This window comes from Mesocricetus auratus, unplaced genomic scaffold (assembly GCF_017639785.1).
Source record: "Mesocricetus auratus isolate SY011 unplaced genomic scaffold, BCM_Maur_2.0 Super-Scaffold_100007, whole genome shotgun sequence".
In the NCBI taxonomy this organism is placed as follows: domain Eukaryota; kingdom Metazoa; phylum Chordata; class Mammalia; order Rodentia; family Cricetidae; genus Mesocricetus; species Mesocricetus auratus.
The window spans coordinates 50004468-50029872 of NW_024429191.1; the positions used below are offsets into that span (position 1 = coordinate 50004468).

General features: G+C 44.4%; 1 protein-coding gene across 1 annotated transcript; it reads right to left on the minus strand.

Moving 5' to 3' along the window:
* Positions 1-1079: 1079 nt before the first annotated feature.
* LOC106020916 (NACHT, LRR and PYD domains-containing protein 1a-like) lies at positions 1080-25405 on the minus strand. The gene is given in 5 exon segments (XM_040748046.1): positions 1080-1940; positions 1943-2700; positions 11569-11667; positions 16281-16550; positions 25255-25405. Coding segments are annotated over 5 exon segments (2139 nt in total).

Genomic DNA, 25405 nt, shown 5'->3' on the forward strand with positions numbered 1-25405 from the left:
TGCATGACCAAGCGCAGCTACTCCAATTCTTAATGTTTTCCTCTCTGAGGAATGGAATTCTGGTTGACATAAATTTTTGTTTTGATGATTGGTATAGCCTCACTTTTCTACATCTAGCATGTTTTTATTAGTCCATCTAATCATATAAAACGAGAGTCATTGAGACAACTTCTTCAATGTGTGTGACATAGTTTGATCCTGTTTGTTCTCTTTGATCCCTTTCCCCTCCTCTCCTCATCCTCTTCCTGCTTTCTTACCTTCAGTCTGCTACTTTTAAGTTATTTATTTTTCACATGGGTTCTTTCAGTGTTCAGATTGGTGTCAAAGTCCACAAATCTGGATATCTGTTCCTACTTATTCAAGAGTCTATGTAATTAGAGTGGCTATGTGATTAGAGTGGTTGTCTCCTCTCCAACTTGTGAAAACCTCAGGGAAGCAACTGTGTTTCTCCTCTTGTGATTGATTGGCAGAGCCTGATATAAACTCAGTGTTTAATGAATCATCTAGAGAGGAGAGAGAGAGACATATATTGATACCGAGTCATCACTTCCACACAGTGGTAGGAGACCCTGGAAGGGGAGGTCTACATTGCTGCTGAGATTGGAGGGAAGTTAGTAAAACTTCAAGCTCAGTGACAGGGACATGCTGCCTTCATTGACACAGACAAGGAAGCCATCTGGCCAGGGAAAATATGCCCCTTGAGCTGATGGTGGGAAGACCTCAGGACCAAGGTCACTGTCATGCAGATAGGGGACAGTGCCTGCAGAAGCTGAATGAGCAGAGAGAATGCACAGAGAGAAATCACATTAAGAGAGATGATCAGTGACTGTGGGCTATTTGAATCTTGTGAGGTATGAAGAAAATTTGAATCAAAGCAGGTAGGTAGTCCTCACCAAGGTCTAGGAAGATATAACAGCTCATAGTCCCTTGCATAGTCAGGCACACAGAAACAAGTAGAAAAAGTTTGTCAGATTCAGAAGTTAAATGTCACTGATGACCTGTATCCTGCTGCCCTGGATCCAGCTATGAGTGCTGCTGATGCTCATAATAACATGTGTGCTCTTGGTATCCATAGATACTCACAGGACTGTCCCGGGGTCCTTCAAGATTTTTCTCTGCTGTCCACCTGCATTCATCTGAAGCCTCTTCACATGGTGGCAGAACTTAATGCAGAAAGTGACCACCATGAGGTCCATGTCTGTCTGGACCACCATGTACTTTACTCCTTTATGGGACGCTGGGTGTGCCATATCCACTGGGGCATGCAACCTTGTTCCTTGATAATCATGCATCACTTCTGTCAGGACCTCCTCATCCTGGATCTCATACAGACAATGGAGTAAACCCAGAGAATACGATTGATGGTGCAGGGTTTCATCCAGGATATACTGTTGCAGGTACAACCTTGCCTCCCAAGGCAAACTACAGGCAAAGATCTTCTTCATTTTTCTCATCCCATTTTGACTTAAAAGACCAAATAGAAAGCGCATAGTGGGTGCCTCAAACAGGTCATGTCTTCCATAGCCTTCCTTCAGTGTTTGCACAATACTGTAGAATTCCATATAAACACTTCTCCTGTCATTAAAACACAAGATGCAGGACATTGCTGCAAAGAACTCCTGGAGACACAAGTGGGCAAAGCTGTAGCACGGAGAACTGGGCTGCTTCTGAAGGATACCCATCTTCAAGAAAGTGGTAATGACATCTTTAGCTAACCCTTGCATCTGAAGATCTCTCTCACTGAACAAGGTCTTTCTTCTGCAGATGCCCTCTGCAGCCAGTGAGCAGAGCCTTCTGAGATGTGTCCCCAGGACATGACCCTGAAGAGTCTGGTAAATGTATTTCAGGCAGAGGGCTGTGGTGGTCTGTGAGGTCAGTGAGAGGTTTCTCCCCTGCTCCATCTGCTGCTTCAGGCAAGTGCAGACCAGCCAGGAATTTGAAAACAAATTTCAACCAGCCTAAAAACATCCATGGCGTCTCTTTTCTCTGTGAAATATTTGTAGATATATTCCTTCTGTCCAGACTCAGAGAAACCCAGGACTTCTACCAAACAAGGCTGCTTGAGAGAAGGAACGAGCTTCTTCAGATCTGTGGTCCGAGCTGTGAGCAACATGGAAGCCCCAGGAAGGACAGATTTCCCCAGCAAACTTCCCAGCAGTGTGTGCACTGGCTGTGGCTGGCTCCAGTGCAGACAGAGCTCAGGATTCTGCTCCTCCAGCACCCACGCTGGCTCATCTATGCCATCCAGGATGAAGAGCAGCTTCTCAGGGTGAGACAGGATCTTCCTGATGGGAGCTTCTTGCACAGCCTGGTCTTTTGCTATGAGCTCAGCCAGACTCAGCTGCTTGCACTGGGCCAGCTCTCTGCAGCTGAAGTAGAAGACCTGCTGGAAGCGATCCCTGTAGAGCTGGCCTTCCCCCCATGCTCTCCTCACCTGCCTGGCCAGCGCTGACTTCCCAATCCCAGCAGCTCCCTGTAATATGACTAATTGAGGCTCTTCCTGGGTATCTGGGCTTGGGTTAAATAAGTCTTGGATCTCAATCAGATATCATCTGTCCTCTCCTTTAGTTTCATGCATGCTTTTTCTGTTCAAGGTCTTCCAGCCTCTTGGGCAAGGTTTTAGTAAAAGTAATAGCTGTGTTAAATTCTGCAGGAAATCCTCCATTTTCCCTGACTCGTTGTGATAAAGATTCTCTCTTCCTTCATTGTGATGTATTTCTGAAAAAAATCATGAATTAGGGAAGAAAGATGGAGAATAAGTGAACTCATTAGTGTTCATTGTTCTTTCATTATTTTTTCCTTCCTTTCTTCCTTTCACCCTTGAACAATTGGATGAATTTAGGCATCTGTCTAAGCTGTACAACATACTGGCTGTGGGTGTTGGGATATTCTGAACAGTACAGTGCAAAGAATGTGAGCTTTAGAGTGGAAGAATCTAGTTCAAGTCTTCACTTGTCTAATAATAATAATAATAATAATAATGATAGTAATAATGCTGTATGATGCTCATTCACACTTCAGATATTGTTATTCTGTGCCAGCCTTTCTCTTGGGGTTGAGAATAAAGGGTAAGTTCACAAATGCAACAACTCTGTCCTCATGCATTCTATGGGATGATCAACTAGGTTCTCTGAGCTTTGGCTTTTCCATCTATAATTTCAGGTCTGTGGTCATGGAGGTCTTGGGGTGCTGGGGGAGATTACAGACAGTGGAGTCACTGTTTGCCTCTGACAGATGCCATTGGTCCCCACCATTGCTGTCCTGATAACACCATTCTGTAAGTCCTGAGATATTGGGTCTGAAGGGATGGTTTTGGGATGCCTTAGAGTTTCAAGACATAGACTTAGTACCCTGTACCCAAGCCTGGCAACCACAGGCATATTTTGTACTGTCTTTCAGATCTCATCAGTAGCAACAGACCTTGTGTGTGGCTACTGTCTGGATGTTTTAAGTGTCCTCTGAAACTCATGATAAAACTAGTGTTGAAACTCATTTGCCAGTGTAGCAGTATGGGGGATAGGGTCTAGTGTGGGTGTTTGAAGTCATGGGGGCAGGCTCCTTATCTTCTACACAATCCCTATAACTTTCCTAGGCCTCCTCATTTAGGGTGTCTGGATCAGTCCCATGCTGGCCTCTCAGCAATCAGTCTGAGGTCTATGAGCTCCTCTTTGTTCAGGACAACTGTTTGTGTGGGTTTCACCTGACTGGCCTTGACCCCTTTGCTCATCACTCCTCCCTCTCTGCAACTGGTTTCCAGGAGTTCAGTGCAGTATTTAGCTGTGGGTGTCTGCTTTTATTTTTTATTCTATGTGTTTGGGTGTTTTGCCTGTATGTATGTCTGTGTACCACATTTGTGCAATACCCTCAAAGGGCAGAAGATGGCGCCAGATTCCCTGGACCTGAACTTCCAAACAGTTGTGAGCTGACATGTGGGTGCTGGGAATTGAACAGATCTTCCTGAAGAATAGCCAGTGCTCTCAACTGCAAAGCCACCTTTTCAATACAGAGCTCAATGCGCTAGCTTCAGCAATAAGGCAAGAGGAGGAAATTAAATGGTAACAAATATGAAAAGAAGTAAAATTATGTCTGTTTATACATGCTGGCATTATACAAAAGAGATTGCAGGAATTCCACCAGAAGACTTCCTTAAATGATCACCAATTGCATCAAAGTGGAGGATAAAATAGTTAACCTAATAAAAATTAGTAGCCATTCTATCCATCACCAACAAAGAAAGAAATCATGAACACTTTTTCATTTACAATAACCTCAAAGAAAATAAAATATATAACATTAAGCCTAATTAAGAGGTTAAAGGCTTCTACAATTAAATCTTCAAATCCGCGAATAAATAGATTAAGGAAAACAGTAGAAAATGAAAAGCAGTCCCATACGTGTAGATTGGTAGAATATAGTGAAAAATGACCATTTTACCAAAAGCAATTTACAGATTCAATGCAATCACAATCAAAATGCTTACAAGGTCTGTTAGAAAAATTTAATCATTTTTCCTTTTTAAGAAAGATTACTTTATTTCATGTGTAGGAGTATTTTGCCTGCAAGTATGTGCATGTGTCATGCTTGTGCCTGGAGCCCACGGAGGTCAGAAGAAAACATCGAATCTGAAACTTGAGTTATAGATGGTTGTGAGCCACAGCATGAGTGCTGGGAACTAACCCTGGGTCCTTTGCAAGAACAATAAGCACCCTTAACTACAGAGCAATTTCTTTGCATCCACCATTCCCCCCCCCCTTTTGAGGTAGAGTATATATATAGCTCTGACTGTCCAGAAACTAACTATGTACAGCAGGTTGGTGATGAACTCTCAAAGATCTGCCTGCCTCTGCCTCCTGAGTACTGGGTTTACACACATGTGCCTCCATGCCTACTTTACCACATCACTCTTTACAGAAGCAGAAAAAATCCTGAAATTCATATGGAGCCACGGAAGACCCCAGATAGCCAAAGCAATCCTGAGCAAAACAATGATGGTGGGATTACCATTAGAAGTTTCAAGACTCATTCCAGTATTATAAATGAAATCATTACTTGCATCTAAATATATGCATATTTACACACATGTGCACACACATATTAATGAAGATATTCCATTTGGGATGATATTGTTTCATGAAAGCTGTAGGCTATCTAATATTACTTCTAGTAACAGATATTAGAAATCTTTTGAGCTTTAGTCTAGGGTATACAAGGATTTACCAAAACAATAGAGGCTATGGTTGTTGCCATTAGTTGTCTCTTAGAAGTTGAAGGTTAAATCTTTATTGCTGAAAACATCTCACATTTTGACAAAGGACTTGGAGGATTCAAGGTATATCTGATCCAGAGGCCTTCTTCCTGAGGACAAGCTTTCTTTGTTATGGAAGCTGCTATGTGAAGAGCCAAGGGTGGAAAGCAAAGTAGTTGTCCTTTACTGGCTAGTTCATTAATTCAACACAATCTAGAGTCATCAGAGACTAGGGAGTCTCAACTGAGAAGATGCCTCTATAATATTGGGTTGTGGGCAAGCCTGTGGGATATTCTCTTAATTAATTTTTGATGGGGGAGGACCCAGACCAAGGGGCATAGTGCCATCCCTGGGCTTGTTATCCTCAGGTGTATAAGAAAACAGGCTGAGCCTGGCAGTGGTGGTGCATGCCTTTAATCCCAGCACTTGGGAGGAAGAGGCAGGCATATCTATGTGAGTTCAAGGCCATCCTGCTCTACAGAGCAAGTGCCATAGGTTCCAAAGCTACACAGAGAAATCTTGTCTTGAAAAACCAAGAAGAAAGGAGAGAGAGACACACACACAGAGAAAGTCTGAGCAAGTCATGAGGAGCAAGTCAGTAAGCAGCATTCTTCTGAGGCTTCTGCATCAGTTCCTCCCTCGAGGTACCTGCCCTGCTTCAGTTCCTGTCATGACTTCCTTTGATGATGCACTGTGATGTGGAAGTTTAAGGTGAATAGCAACCCTCAAGTTTCTTTGGTCATGGTGTTTCATCACAGCGATAGCAACCCTATGAAACCTATGAACCATGATTGTCAGCAAGCAAGCATCTTTAAGATGCAATGATGGAACTTATATATAGGTGGTAGCCAATAGCTGCCTAATTGGACTTAAAGGTCACTCAAAAGGAGGGAAATAATGCCTTGTTCTGTAGACCTAGTCAAGTATCCTTGACTAGTGAGGTCATGGATCTTAGAGGAGATGCTACTATTGTCACTATTGTTACTAAACTTGTCTAATCCCTCACTGCATTCTAAATACTTCACAGATAACTACTCTACCACTCTCTGCCTTACTCCCTTAAGGCAAGTTTTCTCATGAAACCTAGGCATAGACTGGTAGCCAACAAGCTTTGGTGTTTCTCTTGTCACAGGATGATGGCCACACATGGATTTTTACAGGAGTGCTGGAGATTCAAACTTAGGTCTTCATGCTTCAGCATCATACCCTCTTATCCACAGAGCTCTTATCCATCATCAAGACTCTTCTTTTGCAGCAGTTGGAGACCATTACATAAACTCATAATGGGTTAAAATGCAGAGAATAGTTGACTCATGAGATAAACAAGTCAGAGGTGAGTGTGGGCTCTGCTTCGGCCCAACTCGAGCCATCCCCCTCTTGGAACTTCCTGGACCTGCTCTGCATGTTGTGGACCTGCCCAGGCAGGACATACCACCTGGAGTCTGGCCACACCTCTGTCTTGGCACCCCTCTGCCCTCACCCTCTGATTGTGCTGAGTGTGAGCTTTGCTGGGGTCCAATTTCCACCACTGCTCCCTTGGAAATTCATGGGCTTGCTCCGAGTGTAGTGGACCCACTCTGGCAGGATGAACCACCTGGAGTCTGGCCACACCTCACTCTTGGTCCCCCTCATCCCTCAGTCCTCTGCCCTCCACTTGAGTCTTGACCCCCCCTAAGCTCTATGCTTGAGTGAGGAGAACACCAGGAGAGGCCAGACCATCCAGAGTTGCCAACACTAAAGTCTTGGCCCACTGACACCACCGGGAGACCAGAGGAGAGGGAGAGAACCCACCTGCATCCACTCGAAGAAGGGATGGGAAGACAACAGTATAAGAACACATTCAACAACAGAAAGACCAACATGACACCACCAGAATCTAGGGACTCTACACCAGCACGACCTGAACATCCCAACACAGATGAAACAAAAGAAAGACCTTAAAAACCACTATATGAAGATGCTAGAGACCCTCAAAGAGGAAACGAGAGAATCCCTTAAAGAAATGGACGAAAAAACAAACAAAAATACAGGAAATGGAGGAAAAGACAAACCAAAAAATGCAAGAAATAAACAAATCTCTTAAAAATACAAAGAAAGCCAAAAGATAAATAAGTCCACTGACACATCTACAACATAACCCCTACACCTAGTGTTCTGGGAACATTGTGGAAGAGGAGTGAGAAAGATTGTAAGAGTCAGAAGACTAGAATTCTGCTGTAAGTTTGTGTCTAAAGATATGGCAGGTAAACAGACCCGTGAAATCCCAACAGTATGGCTGCTTAAAGAAGACATGACCAATGACCACAACAGTTGATATTCTGTTGTGGATGGGAGTATCTCACAGGCCCCATCCCTAGATGAAGAGCTGTGGTCACTTAGTGAGTGCAGAGAAGAAGCATTAGTCTTTCACAGGGATGATCCAGTATTAGGTGGTCTCCGGAATCCGTATAATCATATAAATACAAGTAACACTACATGCACTCAGAAGTTGCATGTAAATATTTATTTGAATATATACACATATATGTGTATATGTGCGACAATAATAATTAAAGAAAAAGAGGGTCATGAATTTGAGAGGGAGCAGGGTGGGACTACAAGAAAAAGTCATTCTAAGAAAATGAGACAGAGAAACACCTTTTTGCTTAAGTTTGGTTTTCCTTAGAAAATTTCCTACTCTAATTCCACTAATGAGTTTTGTTTTAATATTCTATTCTTATGACCAGGGGTCAAACTCTATTGAAACACACATACACACACACACACACACACACACACACACACACACACACAGAGAGAGAGAGAGAGAGAGAGAGAGAGAGAGAGAGAGAGAGAGAGAGAGAGAGAGAGAGAGAGAGAGAGAGAGATGTACCTAGCTCCATTTGGCCAATGTTTGTCACCTCAGCTGGCCGCTTGTTTTTGTAAGCTGAAAATAATAGAAATAATAGTTATGAGTGTAAACAGTCAGATAAAATCAGAAGAATATTTCATGTGAGGAAAGTATATGACATTCAAAATTTAGTGTTTAGTGTCAGAGGACTGACCATGCAGGAAAAGAAGAAATCTGAAGGTAGGGGGCTAACAGAACATGTATACCATGAAAGGAGGGAGGCCTTGTGGGCAGAGGAAGAGGCCAGGAAGAGAGGGAGGGCAGAGGACAGACAGCAAGAGAGAACAACAGTTGATGATGCATATATACTAAAATGCCACGGAGCCCATCTCTGGATGCTAATCAAAACAGTGAAAGAAATAGCATGGCATTGTAGCCACAGCAAAACACCAAAATAAAACAAATAGTAATGTCCATAAACAGAGCATGGAGCACAGTTGGATCAGAGCATGGCCATTTGCTGTTCTGTCCTCTGTGACGGCAGAGCTGGATGAGTGTGACAGAGACCCACAAATCCTACAATATTAGCCATCATGTCCTTTACTCAGAGTTTCCCAACTTTTCTCTTGATATGTCAAAGCATGCCATGTGGATTGAGCATTTACTATGAGGTTGTTGTTGGATTTACATTATTCAGGCTCTGAGATAAGACACCATATCAGGACTTAGAGTCAATGAAAAGTGCTTTCTCTTCAATTGTTCTTTCTCTGCTGTTGATAAAAGCTAATAGAGAACCCATTTCCCCATCACCCTGCCTGACAGAATCCTGTAATCCACTGAGCTGTTCAGTTACAGCAACTCTTTAGTCCTCATAGCTTCATACTTGCTATTTTCATTCCTAAGGTTACTGTATTTCACAGATGTTATTGCATTTGATTGCTTCTATCAGATACCTCAAGTTCTTCCTGTTTTTCTTCCTCCTTTTCTGTTCTGAATGGGGAGTGTTGGAACTGATGAAGTCAGTTGATGCCCTTTAAGCCTGAATCATATTTTTAAAAGATTTTTTTTGTTTAAATTAGAAACAAGCCTGCTCCACATGTTAATCCCAGCTCCTTCTCTCTCCCTTCCTCCCCCACACCCAACTGCCCTCTCAATCCCCCACCCAATCCCTACTCTGTTCCACAGGGAGGGTGAGGCCCTCCAAGGGGGATCTTTAGAGTCTGTCATTTCATTCAGGACCGGGCCTAGGCCCTCCCCCAAGAGTGCCTGGATCATATTTTAAGGCCCTGGATTGTACAAATTTATTGCAGGCTGGCCATTGAAGGAATGTTTTTCTCTGAGTGTAGCTTAGGTTTCAAGGTGTCATCTCCTAGCCAAGAGAGGCAGCATTGCTCAAGGTCAGGCCCTTGGCACTCAGAATCTGTGCATCTCTGGATTTGGTGCGACTGTCCTCATTGCCCTAATGTCAGAGAGAGAGAGAGATAGAGAGATAGAGAGAGAGAGAGAGATAGAGAGAGAGAGAGAGAGAGAGGAGAGGAGAGGGAGGGAGGGAAAGAGAGAGAGAGAGAGGCGCGTTAAGTGTATGAATCTTGACAGGGAAGGCTGAACTACATTCTTCACCTGTGAGCATCAAATTTCTAAACCTTGTTCTTGTAATCCCCAAGATGAAACTGTAGTAGTCTTCCTCTCAAGAGTGTGTGTGGGATTTAAGCACAAGTGAGATGCAAATGAAGGCCTGGACACAGAGCCCTGGACACATGTGAGTGGGTGCTCAGAAAACACCTGATGACCCTGTGACCAATGGGAAGTGAGTGATGAGGGATCCTGTGCTAATGGATTCTCCTGCCTGTCAGTTCCCTGCCCAAAGAGCCAGCTGAGTTCTTGTGCTGGAAAAGACACTGCCCATAATTCGAAGGTCCTCCTGGAAGCAGTCCTGAGCTCAACAGCGAGAATCCAGGGGCAGGATCTCTAGGCTGCTCTCTAGGGCTCTCCAGGTCCAGGGTGCTATGCTGATACTTTGTCCCAAGGGACTGAATTTTTGCTTCACTGTAAGAAGCGCATATCACCTGATCAGTGAGATTAGACTTTCAGTTGGAGGCCACCTCATCCCAGGAGCTTCCTGATTGCTGTGCTATGAGTTGGAATGGGGTTTCCCAACCCTCAGACACCCACTCTGATGTTGGAAGATTGGATGTGGTTGGAAAAGTTTGTTGAAGGTGTGAGTGGGCTCCCTCAGTGAGAAATGACAGTGGGGCTCTGTCAGTGAGAAACTACAGGAAGGAACAGCCAGTTGCCCAATACCCACTGTGATTCAGACTCTTACATTTTGCCCTCTCACTATGATCCTGTGAGATGGCATGAAGGCTAGTATTGTAAATGCCACAGAAACAAAGCGCCTAGCAGAAGTGTCCCTGGGAGGATGTGTGAGGGTAAGTGAGATCAAGTGAGGTGGGAAGGTTCACCCTAACTGTAGGTGGCACCATGCCAAGGGCTGGAGCCCTGAAGAAATAAAAAGGAAGAGTGAGCAGAGAAACAATACTCATCTCTTTCTGTTTCATAATTAAACACAGTGGGACAGATGTTTCAGTCCCTTGTTACTGAATTTCATTCATAAAATAGTAGATTCTCAATCTGTGGACAAAATGAACCCTTTGTATTTTAAATTGTTTTTGTCACACTAACATGGCAATTAATTAATACCCCAGGGTTAATAACTTTTAATGGAATTCATTTTGCAGTTTAGGTTGTTCTGGACCTCAGGCTCCTACAGTGTAATGTTCGGTAGGAAGACTGGACTTTGAAGGGAGAGACAAGACCCAGGAGAAGGCAGGATTTTCACAGAGCAGCCAAGGTTGAATGAGGAAGAAATCATTTCTCAGGCTCCCATTGTACTAGATTCCAGTCCTGCATCTGTGTCTATGTGCTGTGAGTTAGGAGAAGTTAGTTAACCCCTTTCTCTAGACCCTTGTGCAAAGGGGAACAGGGGCTACATTGATGCCTGAGAGGAGAACGAGGCAAGGTGTGGCCCGAGTATGCTGAGTAAGGAATTCAGCAGACGAAACTGTCTGAAGCTGAGGCAGGGGCCTGCCCTCTTCATAGGGTCCTTCTCAAGGGAAGAGGCCTTCTTGAAACTCCAGGAGCTGCATGGCCCTGGGATTTCAGAACCCACACACACTTTGAGTTTAATTGTGAGTGACATCTGGGCTAGGCTCACTGCTGACTACCATGGGTTTCCAGTGTCTTCATGTGTCAATTTCAAGTTCAGCACTGCAGAGCGCAGAGGGATCATTTCTAGCCTGTGCCTCTTAGCATTGCATCATGGCTCCGTTTACCTTCTGCTTTAGTTGCCTGTCCCAGGTACCTGAATAGGTGGAGACTCACCTGTGAAGAACCACCACCTATGTTGACTAGAAGTCACATTTCCAGCTGCCAGCACAGATACAATTGGTTCTGAACCAGACTAATAGATGTTCCAATTTAACAAGCCCCTTACCTGACATCAGAATGTCTCTCAGATATCCGAGGCTGGAGCCCATTCGTTGTAAGGCACCTTGGAAGGGAGTGAGATTCATGTAAGGTGTGACTGTTGAGCCTAAAAGTTGAAGAAATGGGAAGGGACAATGGTTATGTGATTGTCAGAGAACCAGCAGTAGGAGTCAGGGTAGGAAGGCTGGAGTCCTACCTGCTTACCCTCATACCCTTCTCTACTCTCTCATAGATGTTCTCTTATTTACACCTGCTGCAGGGACATGTTCCTGCCCTGGGATTATGAAGTTCACACACCTATGCTGGTCTACTCTAGTCCTCTTTGTGAGTCTCCATTCTTCTCTGAGCTTCAGCCCCTTCCCAGTGGGTTTCTGAGTTAATAGATGAGAGGGCCAGGTGGGATGTTATTGTGTAGTTCGTGCTTGCCTCCAGCTCGGATTCTTCCTGCATTAAATTCATATGTTCTGGGATTATATGAATATGTCCATGACCAGTTAGTAGTCTTATTTTTGAAGCCATACAATTTTTCTTATTGCTTGATCTGAAGCTTCAAGTTACATATAATGTCCATCAGATAGAATGACTCTGAGAAGGTTCTTCTTGACCCAGGTACACATTTCAATTAATAGCTGATAGTTACTAAGTAGCATCCTAGGGAGGGAGGTGAGAGTCTTTAAAACACAGTTGATACACAATGAAATTTGAACATGGAATTTTGTGATGGCATGGAAGTGTTTCAACAGAACAACTTGGAATCTGGGAATAGTGAGGACAAAATGAGGGGAGGAAACTGGTGTTAGCAAAGGAGGATCCTCTGTGAGAGAGACATGAACATGAGGAGGACTCAGTGGAACTCACTGGGGTCAGCCACTCAGCTGCATAGCTATCTATGGTGAAGTTAGTAAAGACAGGTATATAGAAAGGTAAGCTCCCAGAGAATAGATAGATGGGATGATTTATGTTAAGAAAAGCTGGCTGGACACAAGCCATGCTAAGGTCATGCTTTCATAAGTCAGAATGAGATTCTGGATTTATTTGGGATCTGGATGGCAGGCCTCTCAAAGAGCCAAACAATCAATAAATAACCTATAACAGAGATTCTGACAAATTTCTTGGTGTCTGAAGCACACATTTCCCGTAATTACGGATGTGAGTAAGTCACATCCTTGGGAGGAAAGTGAGAGTCTTTAAAACATAGTTTTGTATCACAATGAAATGTAATAATGGAAGTTGAGGATGGTGTGCAATTGTTTTGAATGGAACAACAGGGAAGTGTGTGAGACACATGTAATCCCTTTTCCAGTGTCCTTAGTTATAATGGATTTATTCCTGTCACACAAAGTACAATCAGTGTGGCCATCAAAACAATGAACTTTGCTTATATAGTCAACATTTTTAAAGCTTGATGTGGGCAAAAAGAATGAACTTGGACATTGAAGACAAGGATTAGAGAGGACTTTCACATTTCAGCAGGAGGTTGAAAGAAATATCTCTGATTTGGCATGCACTGAGTGTTCTAGATTCCAGTCCTGCTATGAGTATGGACAACTAATCTCTCTCTCTAGACCTTGTGCACTGGAGAGAGGTGGATCCTTTGTTCCTTAAGAAGAGGAAGAGGCAAGGGTGTGTGCTGTAGCACAATATCTTTGTATACTGTGACAATGTGTCTTTGTGAAGGTGTTTTCTAGTTGGTTTAATAAAAAGCTGAATGGCCAATAGCTTGGATAGAAGAAGTTAAGTGGGACTTCAGGACAGAGAAGAAGAAGAAGACATGAATCTAGGTGAGGAGAGATGCCAGAGGATACAGGGACCAAATAGGAGGTGCATAATGGAAGAGGGGTAAACAGTCATGAGGTAAAATATAGATTGATATAAATGTGTCAATTTAAGTTATAAGATCAGTAGGCATAAAAAGTGGGCTGCAGAACTAAATAGAGAGTTTTCAATAGAGGAGTCTAAAATGGCTGAGAGGCACTTGAGAAAGTGCTCAACATCCTTAGCCATCAGGGAAATGCAAATCAAAACAACTCTGAGATACCATCTCACTCCTGTCAGAATGGCTAAAATCAAAAACACCAATGACAATTTATGCTGGAGAGGATATGGTGAAAGGGGAACACTCCTCCATTGCTGGTGGAAGTGCCAACTGGTTCAGCCACTTTGGAAATCAGTATGGAGATTCCTCAGAAAAATGGGAATAAACCTACCACAAGACCCAGCAACTCCACTCTTAGGCATATACCCAAAAGATGCCCATTCATACAACAAAGATGTCTGTTCCACTATGTTCATAGCAGCTTTATTTGTAATAGCCAGAACTTGGAAGCAACCTAGATGTCCCTCACCCGAAGAGTGGATAGAGAAAATGTGGTACATCTACACAATGGAGTACTATTCAGCAGAAAAAAATAATGGAATCATGAGATTCGCAGGCAAATGGATGACACTAGAAGAAACCATCCTGAGTGAGGTAACCCAGTCACAAAAAGAGAAACATGATATGTACTCTCTCATATATGGATTTTAGACATAGATCTGGGGAGTGCCAGCCTACAATCCTATGACCAGAGAGTCTGGGAAACAGAAACTTCATTTAGTGGCTGATTGAAGAAGAGGCAGACTCCCTTGGTTAAGTACTGAGCTGAACTCAAGAAAGCCAGTAACAGAGAGGGAGGACTGATGATCAAAGGGATTAAGACTGGGCTGGTTTAACCCCCAGAAACAGCTGACCAGACAAAGGTTAACTCTTGAATCCCAGGCATCAGCCTGGGAATCCAGCATGGGACTGATCAATACCCCCTGAATTTGGGTGTCAGTGAGGAGGCCTAGGGAATCTATTGAGCCTTGGGCAGCAAATCAGTACCCATCCCAAGTATACACACGGACTTTGGACTCTCATAGAACAATGTGAGGTGCACTCTCACCCTGAACTCTTGGGGAAGGGTCTAGGCCCTGCCCTATATGAAATGACAGACTATGGACACCCCCATGGAGGGCCTCACCTTCCCTGGGGGAATGAGGGGATAACGGGGGGGGGGTTGGGGGGAGGGCACGGGAGGAGGGGAGGGAATGGGAGAGGGACCTGGAACTGACTTGTGAAGCAACCTCATTTCTTATCTAAATTTAAACTGGAAAATAAAAAAAAAGCTCAGTAGGCAAGCCTAAGTGTTAGGCTAAGCTTTTGTAATTAATAATATGATACCATGTCTTTTTTTTCTTGTGAGCTCCAGGCCAAAAGAAATATCTGTCTATAGGTGTACCCTGTGTAAGTGAGAATGGAATAAGGGAGTCACTAGAAGAAAATGACTGAAGCTGAGGCAGGAGCGTACCCACTTCTCAGGATCCATGTCAGGAAAAGAAACCTTGGATTTCCAGGACACCCAAGACTCCTTCCCTGTATCTTCAGTGCCCACTCATACTTGGAGCTGAATTCTGGGTGCCAGTTCGTCTAGGCTCACCATGCTGACACTCATGGTTTCCAGTTTCTCTTTGTGACAAATTCGACTTTTGCATTGCATTGCCCAGAGGGAACATTTCTAGTCTGTGACTCTGAACCTTCCTCCATGGCTTCTCTGCTTTTATTTAAGTCCCTTATTCGGGTTCCCATACTGGTGGGGACCTGTATGTTGTAAACAACCACTACCTAAGTGAACTTTAAGTTCCTTTCACACCTCCAATTTCTGTTCATCTTTATTTCTGCACCACAGACTGCTCGAGTTCCCACTTTACATGTTTTTTTTTCAATCCGTGAGTGACTTGAGATTCAAGGTCTAAACCCAGTAGTTCTGGTGAGAAGATCTGGCTAAGGAATTCCATGTTAAGACCCCTGCCCCTCTACCATAGCCTGAAATGAGGAAGAATGGGCTCTGGGGATGAAACAGTTATGTGGTTGTCAGAGAGGCAGAGGTAGGGGTCAGGAGAGCAAGCCTGGCGTCCTTCCTGTATACCCTCACAGCCTTCTTCACAGTCACTTGGGAAGAATGATGCTCTCAGAGTTCCTGCTGTGAAATGGTCCTGCTCTGGGACCATGGAGCTCACACATCTGTTCTGTCTCTACACTAGTCCTTGGTGGGAGTCTCTAGTCTTCTCTGTGAGCCTCAGATCCCTCATATGGGACTCTGAGCTTCTGTCCCACAGGGTTGCAAACAACAATGATAACAGCAGCAGCATTTGCATGGACTTGAACTTAAAGCACTGGAACATTAATTGAATATTGTGCTGCTTCATATTCAATGTGGATTATCACTTTACTACCACAGCCCAAGGAAACAGGTTTTTACCCTCTTCTTGTTTCCCAGATGGAGACTTAGAGGCTGAGGTCTCTAAAGTGACTTGTCAAAGTGGCATTGCCATGCCTGGAGTCTGCCTCTGCCCAGCTCGAAAGGCTGACCTTGTAACTCAAGTGTTACCAAACCCTTCTTTTGGGAGCTGGTTTGAACCCTGTGCTCACCCGTCTTAGAGCCATTCTGAATGCCAGTCTCACCCTACTTCTGCATCTTCAGAGTGCTCCTCCCCAGGGCCCTGAGGATGCACTCCCATTGAAGATGGTGGGGCACTAAGGTTCACTTAGGTGTTTCTATATGTCTCCTGAGTCCAGACTCTCCTGGAACTGTGAATGTTTCTGCCAGAGGTTCTCCTGCTATGGAAACATTGCCAGGAGAACTCAGTGGTGATGAAGTGGTCACAGTAGTTGTGGGTTGGGGTCCTTGGTGTACTTACTTAGCATCAATTCCTTCTCTGCCTCAGATTTGATCTCCTGCAGCTCCAGGTCCATCTGCTTCCTCTTGTCATGGGTGGGGTCCAAGACCTGTTGACCCTTATGCTGAGCCTCCTCAGTACCACCCACCTTCTTGGGCTGAGCTTCTTCCGTGGTGACAGAGCCCTCAGACGATGCTTGGCTGTGCAGCTCGCACTGGTCCTGCTTCACTTCTCCCTTCTGTTGCTGCTCCAAACAGGAGGCCAGGGCATTCTTGTCTCTGATGGCCGTTTCTGCTCTGGGAAAGGATGTTTGATCAAGACTGATGGAGGAGAGTTGGAAATAAAAGAAAGTGCAGAGCAGCATCTACAGGGACAGAATGTCTTCTGATCAGAACCCCTGAAGGACTCCAGTCTCTCCTGGGGATGGAGACTGTGTGTCCAGGTGAAGGGGCTTGGTCTTTATAGGTCAGAAGAGGGAACTCTGGGAGGAAGGTTTATCAGTGGATGTGTTCTTTATAGTTTCACGAATGATGCCAATGGATGCTCTCTTCTTTGCTGGCTTTCCTGTCAATCATGTTTAGTGTGGAGAGGGGGGCACTCAGGTTGTTTCTTACTTTAGTTCATTAAGTTCATTTATTTGACTCTGAGGACCAATAAAAAGAAGGGGCATTTAGCCCCCCATTGTCTGCTTCCTGCAGGAGTGAGATAATGGAGATAGGGCTAGGCTCTGTCCCTAGGATTTAATTGGGCAAAGGTTGGGTTGACTTCATGAGCCAGGTAAGGAGTTTTAACTTGTTCTACCACAATGGATTCTGTGATTGCTACTATTTTCTCCTGGGGGAGCCTTTGTAAACAGTTAATAGACAGGGCTACAATTAGTAAGATGAGACTGAAGACAGGGGAACCAATCAGTCCCTATTCAGGGTAGTCATTGTCCTCATGTGGACCTGTGATAGCTGTAATTTGATCCAGTAGGAACTTGTGTAAAAGTTTTAAAGGACAGGGTAAAAAATGACAAATAAAGATAAAGAGGAGTGGACAGATCTAGGGGAGGAGACAAAGTGGAGGGAAGGAAAGCCCATCCTTAGGAAGATGACTGTCACTGAATCATTGTCTGGTCCTTAGTTAAGTCTTTGGCCCTCTCGACCAGCTTGGGTTTGTTGGTGCAGAAGCAGCCCTGCCCTGTTCCTGGATGAGGGCACAGATCCCACCACTAGCAGCCGATAGGAAACCTATGCCTCTTTAACTTTGAGAACCACAGCAGCAAACACGTGGCTCAGGCCTTGCCATGAAAAGTGATGGAGAGGGAGGAGTGGGAAAGTGGGCATCTGGAGAATGGAGGGTGGGGAGATGGAGGGATGGGAAAGTAAGAAGATGGAAGGATGCAGGACATGGAGCAGGATATCAGGGAGGATTAGAGGATGCTAATCAAGGACAAGGATTGTGGATGGAGGAAAGGGATGTTGGGATTACAGGGACAGGAGCATGAGAGGAAAGGATGACAGGGATGCAGGATACAGGGACGGAATGTGCAGGACACTCACTACTCCATGTTCCTCATCCTCCTCCTTTTCTAGTGTCCCACTCTAAGGAGATAAAGCCTTCAGCCATCACTGTGGCAGTGGGGAGAGGTAGCATAGAGTGTGACTCAAGAGCCCATATTAAGTTCAGGCTAGGCCTTGTGAAGGAATCTTTAGAAGTCTCCTATCCTTGTTTACCACACAGGTACCAATCCAGAGACAGCTAAGCTAAAGGAAACATTACTCAAAGAAAACCAAAGAGCCACAGGGACAAGTGTGGGGGGTTAAACTCACTCAAGACTTTCCCAGAGGTCACAATGAGATAACAAATAGAGCATTAGTTCTGTGTCTTTGTCCAGGAATGAACTTGATGAGGCTATCTGACACTGGAGCTAGTGCCTGGGGAGGAATAAAGTTCCAGTTTCTGGGGTCCTGGCTCTTTTCCCTGTGCTGTGGTTATTAGTCCTAAGACAGTTGTGATGGGAGATGTCATTCTGTAAATCTGTCTCTCTTATTGGTTCCTGAATAAAGCACTGTTGGCTAATAGGGAAGCAAGATAGGTGGGACTAGGAGTCAAGGAGGATTCTGGGAAAGAGAGGCAGAGTTAGACATAATGTAGGCCACCAGAGGAGTAAGAGGTCCGGACCTTTTTCTCCAGTAAGAGAAATACCTAGATTAGCAATTATGGGTTAATTACTTAAGTCAGAGCTAGCCATTAAGAAACAAGCAAATGGCCAACAGCTCTATGATTAATATAGTGTCCTGTGTGTTATTTGGGGGCTAAAGCAGCAATGGGATCCAGGCAGGATCCCACAACACAGCTATGTCTGAGGAATCCTGTGTTATCTTTGCACATTCTCTGACTAGGTCTCTGTTGTCCCCCACTGTCCTTAAAATAGCATATATGATGCTGTACTTCCCAGTAAACATGCTTGGCCTAAGTAGTCAGCTCATGCAAGACTTTTTGCTCTCAGCTGCACATGGGCAGTTCAATCGAATTCAAGCCAACTCAACGCTCTGTGGGATTTCCCTCTACATTCAACCTTGGCAGAGAAGCTTCTGTCTGCAGTGGGTCATAATTAATATAGAGACTCACAGTCAAAATGCTGATTAGGCATCAGTTGAGTGCTTGGCTCTAAGTGGGATATCTAAGTGGGGTCATGAAGGCTCTGGGAACATTGTAAAACTGGTGGAAGAAAGAATGAAAGAGCTGGAGGACAGGAAAGAGTGCTGTAAGATGTTGTGCTCATGCACTCACTATAGACAAAGCCACTTGGGCATGACTTGCACAACCCAGCAAAGTCAATCATTAGTCTATCAGGCAGTACTAATTGAATTCAGAGGTTATAAAACAACAAGGAAAACCAAACAAATCAACAACAACAACAACAACAACAAACAAAAAGCAGAAAGCACATGAAAATGGGAGCCAGGGGTTGGGAGGGTGTCTTGGGGAAACCAGTAGAAGGGATTTGGGAGTGAATATTATCAAGCTACAGTGTATAAAGACATGAAGATCTAAAACAAACAAACAAATATATAAATATATAAATAAATGTATTCTAGACCTGTATTCCCAGCCACAGCACCCATCCACTTGCTCACTCCATAGCTGCTTGCCAGGGATGCTGATCTTCTAGACACCCTCCCTCTCCAGGGGACCACTATGAATGTATTAACTTATCCTGGTGGTCTGGGGACATAAATATTCCATCTGTACTCTCTGGAGTACTGCCCTCCCAATACTGATAGGTCTGTAGTTGCTTCCCAGGGACCATGACCTCTTCCTAGTACCTCTTCCTTCCTTTGGAACTCTTTAGATCACAGACCCTTCTCCACCAGGAACCCTATAGCCCAGTCATGTGCCACAGAGCCGCAGATATGCTACATGCTGTTGTTGATATCATTTTAAGATGCCTTACATTTGTTTATGCTGTTTATGGAAAATAGCAAGGCGAAAGGATAGGTGAGGTTGGCAGGCAGAAAGAATAAATAGGAGGAGTATCTGGGAGAAAAAGATTGAAGCGTGAGAGAAGGAGGAGGACTCAAGGGGTCAGCCACCAAGCTATATAGCCAGCAACACAGTAAGAAAGAAAAATATACAAAAATAGAAAAAGGTGAAAACGTAGAGGCAAAATTGGATGGGTTAATTTAAATTAAGAAAACCTTGCAAGAAATAAGCTAAGCTAAGACCAGGCATTCATAGAAAGTATAAGCCTCTATGTGTGATTTACTTGAGAGCTGAGTGGTTCCCAAAGAGCCAAAGATTGAAATAAATAAACAAAAAACCAGTTACAACATGTGTTGTCCCCAGAACAGCCATCCTGGCAACTCTCATCCACCCATGGCTGCTTATACCACATTATCCTTCAGGTCCATTTTGGCTCACAGACCCTGTTGTTAGGTCTAGCCTAATGAGTTTGTCTAAATCTGCTTCATCTGCACCCTTCCCAATGCCCAGACCTGGCCCCAGGCCAGGCTGAGAAGGTCCACCTGCGCCCTTCCTAAGCCCAGGTTGAGGCAGGGTGGAACATCCTGTGTATAAGCCCAATGTTCTGTGTCCATATTAGAAACAGAACCATGAAAAAGATCCCATATACCCAGGTGTCATTGCAACAACGAGATGAAAGATCAAGACAGTATTTGACCCTTCCAATTCAACAGTCTCACAGACATGTTCTCCAGTGATAATAACTTTGATGAAACCTAGGATCAAGAATTTAGTTGAACAATCATAAACCTGGGATGTGACTGTAAAAGTTTGGTGAAGGTGTGAGTGGGGCTCTGTAAGTGAGAAACTACAGGAAGGAACAGCCAGTTGCCCAATACCCACTGTGATTCAGACTCTTACATTTTGCCCTCTTACTATGATCCTGTGAGATGGCATGAAGGCTAGTATTGTAAACGCCACAGAAACAAAGCGCCTAGAAGAAGTGTCCCTGGGAGGATGTGTGAGGGTAAGTGAGATCAAATGAGGTGGGAAGGTTCACCCTAACTGTAGATGGCACCATGCCAAGGGCTGGAGTCCTGAACAAATAAAAAGGAAGAGTGAGCAGAGAAACAATACTCATCTCTTTGTGTTTCACAATTAAACACAGCGGGACAGATGTTTCAGTCCCTTGTAGTTATGGAATTTCAGCCATAGAAGACTAGATTCTCAATCTGTGGACAAAATGAACCCTTTGTATTTTAAATTGCTTTTGTCACACTAACATGGCAATTAATTAATACCCCAGGGTTAATAAATTTTAGTGGAATTCATTTTGCAGTTTAGGTTGTTCTGGACCTCAGGCTCCTACAGTGTAATGTTTGGTAGGAAGACTGGACTTTGAAGGGAGAGACAAGACCCAGGAGAAGGCAGGATTTTCAGAGAGCAGCCAAAGTTGAATGAGGAAGAAATCATTTCTCAGGCTCCCATTGTACTAGATCCCAGTCCTGCATCTGTGTCTATGTGCTGTGAGCCAGGGGAAGTTAGTTAACCCCTTTCTCTAGACCCTTGTGCAATGGGGAGCAGGGGCTACATTGATGCCTGAGAGGAGAACGAGGCAAGGTGTGGCCCGAGTATGCTGAGTAAGGAATTCAGCAGACGAAACTGTCTGAAGCTGAGGCAGGGGCCTGCCCTCTTCATAGGGTCCTTCTCAAGGGAAGAGGCCTTCTTGAAACTCCAGGAGCTGCATGGCCCTGGGATTTCAGAACCCACACACACTTTGAGTTTAATTGTGAGTGACATCTGGGCTAGGCTCACTGCTGACTACCATGGGTTTCCAGTGTCTTCATGTGTCAATTTCAAGTTCAGCACTGCAGAGCGCAGAGGGATCATTTCTAGCCTGTGCCTCTTAGCATTGCATCATGGCTCCGTTTATCTTCTGCTTTAGTTGCCTGTCCCATGTCCCCAAAAAGGTGGAGACTCACCTGTGAAGAACCACCACCTATGTTGACTAGAAGTCACATTTCCAGCGGCCAGCACAGATACATTTGGATCTGAACCTGACTAATCAGTTTCCCATTTAACAAACCCCTTCCTTACCTGATATCAGAAGGTCTTAGTTTTCCAAACCTTTTTGTTTTAAAGACAAATTGGCGTGTAGTGGTACCCATGCAAGGTATCATCAATCCTGGGCCTATAAGTTGAAGAAAGGGACATGGGAAGGGACAATGGTTATGTGATTGTCAGAGAACCAGCAGTAGGAGTCAGGGTAGGAAGGCTGGAGTCCTACCTGCTTACCCTCATACCCTTCTCTACTCTCTCATAGATGTTCTCTTATTTACACCTGCTGCAGGGACATGTTCCTGCCCTGGGATTATGAAGTTCACACACCTATGCTGGTCTACTCTAGTCCTCTTTGTGAGTCTCCATTCTTCTTTGAGTTTCAGGCCTCCCACCAATGGGTTTCTGAGTTTCTATCCCGGAAGGCCAGGTGGGATCTTATTGTGTAGTTTGCCTCCAGCTCAGATTCATTCTGCATTAATTTCATACATTATGGGATTATAGGAATATGTCCATGACTAGTTAGCATTCTTTTTTTTTGAAGCCACACAATTTTTCTTAAGCATCCTATCTGAAACTTTAAGGTCAATATAGTGTCCACCAGACAAAGTTCTTCTTGACTCAGGTACACATTTCAATTAATAGCTGATAGCTACTAAGTATCATCCTAGGGATGGAGGCGAGAGTCTTTAAAAAACAGTTTTGATACACAATGAAATTTGAGCATGGAAGTCTGTGATGGCATGGAAGTGTTTCAACAGAACAACTTGGAATCTGGGACTAGTGAGGACAAAATGAGGGGAGGAAACTGGTGTTAGCATAGGGGGATCCTCTGTGAGAGAGACGTGAACATGAGGAGGACTCAGAGGGACTCCCTATGGTCAGTCACTCAGATGCACAGTAATCCATGGAGAAGTTAGTAAAGACAGGTATATAGAAAGGTAAGCTCCCAGAGAATAGATAGATGGGATGCTTTAAGTTAAGAAACGCTGACTGGACACAAACCATGCTAAGGTCAGAGCCAGAATGAGACTCTGAATTTATTTGGAAGCTGGATGGCAGGCCTCCCAAAGGGCCAAGCAGTAAAGATACAACCTATAACAGAATTTCTGACAGATTTCTTGGAGGCTGAAGCACACACTTCATGTAATGACTGATGGTTAGTAAGTGGCATCCTTGGGAGGAAAGTGAGAGTCTTTAGACATAGTTTTGTATTACAATGAAATGTAATCATGGAAGTTGAGGATGGTGTGCAATTGTTTTGAATGGAACAACAGGGAAGTGTGTGAGACACATGTAATCCCTTTTCCAATGTCCTTAGATACAATGGATTTATTCCTGTCACACAAAGTACAATCAGTGTGGCCATCAAAACAATGAACTTTGCTTCTATAGTCAACATTTTTAAAGCTTGATGTGGGGAAAAAGAATGAACTTTGACATTGAAGACAAGGATTAGGCAGGACTTCTGCATTTTATCAGTAGATTGAATGAAGTTTCTCTGATTTCCCATGCACTGAGTGTTCTAGATTCCTGCATTGGGTCTGTCTCTATGTGCTGTGAGCATGGAAAAGTTAACCTCTCTCTATAGACCTTGTGCTCTGGAAAGAGGTGGATCCTTTGTTCCATAAGAAGAGGAAGAGGTATGTGTTGTGGCACAATATCTTTGTATACTGTGACAATGCGTCTTTGTGAAGGTGTTTTCTGTTTGGTTTAATAAAGAGCTGAATGGCCAATAGCTTGGCTAGAAGAAGTTAAGTGGGACTTCAGGACAGAGAGGAAGAAGAAGACATGAATCTAGGTGAGGAGAGATGCCAGAGGATACAGGGACCAAATAGGAGGTGCATGATGGAAGACAGGTAAAAAGCCTTGAGGAAAAACATAGATTAATATAAATGTGTTAATTTAAGTTATAATATCTAGTAGGGCAAGCCTCACAAGTTATAGAGTGAGCTTTTATAATTAATAAGTCTCTATGTCTTTTTCTTGTGAGCTCCAGGCCAAAAGAAAAGTCTGTCTACATGAGTGGCCTGTGTAAGTGACAATGAAATAAGGGAGGTCCGTAGAAGAAAATGACTGAAGCTGAGGCAGGGCCCTACCCTCTTCTCAGTGTCCATGTCAGGAAAAGAAACCTTTTTGGATTTCCAAGGCCTCCATGACCCCCTCTTCTTCAGTGCCCACTCATACTTGGAGCTGAATTCTGGGTGCCAGTTCGTCTAGGCTCACCATGCTGACACTCATGGTTTCCAGTTTCTCTTTGTGACAAATTCGACTTTTGCATTGCATTGCCCAGAGGGAACATTACTAGTCTGTGACTCTGAACCTTCCTCCATGGCTTCTCTGCTTTTATTTAAGTCCCTTATTCAGGTTCCCATACTGGTGGGGACCTGTATGTTGCAAACAACCACTACCTAAGTGAATCTTAAGTTCCTTTCACACCTCCAATTTCTGTTCATCTTTATTTCTGCACCACAGACTGCTCAAGTTCCCACTTTACATGTTTTTTTTTTCAATCCGTGAGTGACTTGAGATTCAAGGTCTAAACCCAGTAGTTCTGGTGAGAAGATCTGGCTAAGGAATTCCATGTTAAGACCCCTGCCCCTCTACCATAGCCTGAAATGAGGAAGAATGGGCTCTGGGGATGAAACAGTTATGTGGTTGTCAGAGAGGCAGAGGTAGGGGTCAGGAGAGCAAGCCTGGCGTCCTTCCTGTGTACCCTCACAGCCTTCTTCACAGTCACTTGGGAAGAATGATGCTCTCAGAGTTCCTGCTGTGAAATGGTCCTGCTCTGGGACCATGGAGCTCACACATCTGTTCTGTCTCTACACTAGTCCTTGGTGGGAGTCTCTAGTCTTCTCTGTGAGCCTCAGACCCCTCATATGGGGCTCTGAGCTTCTGTCCCACAGGGTTGCAAACAACAATGATAACAGCAGCAGCATTTGCATGGACTTGAACTTAAAGCACTGGAACATTAATTGAATATTGTGCTGCTTCATATTCAATGTGGATTATCACTTTACTACCACAGCCCAAGGAAACAGGTTTTTACCCTCTTCTTGTTTCCCAGATGGAGACTTAGAGGCTGAGGTCTCTAAAGTGACTTGTCAAAGTGGCATTGCCATGCCTGGAGTCTGCCTCTGCCCAGCTCGAAAGGCTGACCTTGTAACTCAAGTGTTACCAAACCCTTCTTTTGGGAGCTGGCTTGAACCCTGTGCTCACCCCTCTTAAAGCCATTCTGAGTGCCAGCCTCTCCCCACTTCTGCATCTTCAGAGTGCTCCTCCCCAGGGCCCTGAGGATGCACTTCTGCAGAAGAGGGTGGGGCACTCAGGTTCACTTAGGGGTTTCTACATGTCTCCTGCGTCCAGACTCTCCTGGACTTGTGAATGTTTCTGCCAGAGGTTCTCCTGCTATGGAAGCATTGACAGGGGAACTCAGTGGTGTGAAGTGGTCACAGTAGTTGTGGGTTGGGGTCCTTGGTGTACTTACTTAGCATCAATTCCTTCTCTGCCTCGGATTTGATCTCCTGCAGTTCCAGGTCCATCTGCTTCCTCTTGTCATGGGTGGGGTCCAAGACCTGTTGACCCTTATGCTGAGCCTCCTCAGTGCCATCCACTGTCTTGGGCTGGGCTTCTTCCAT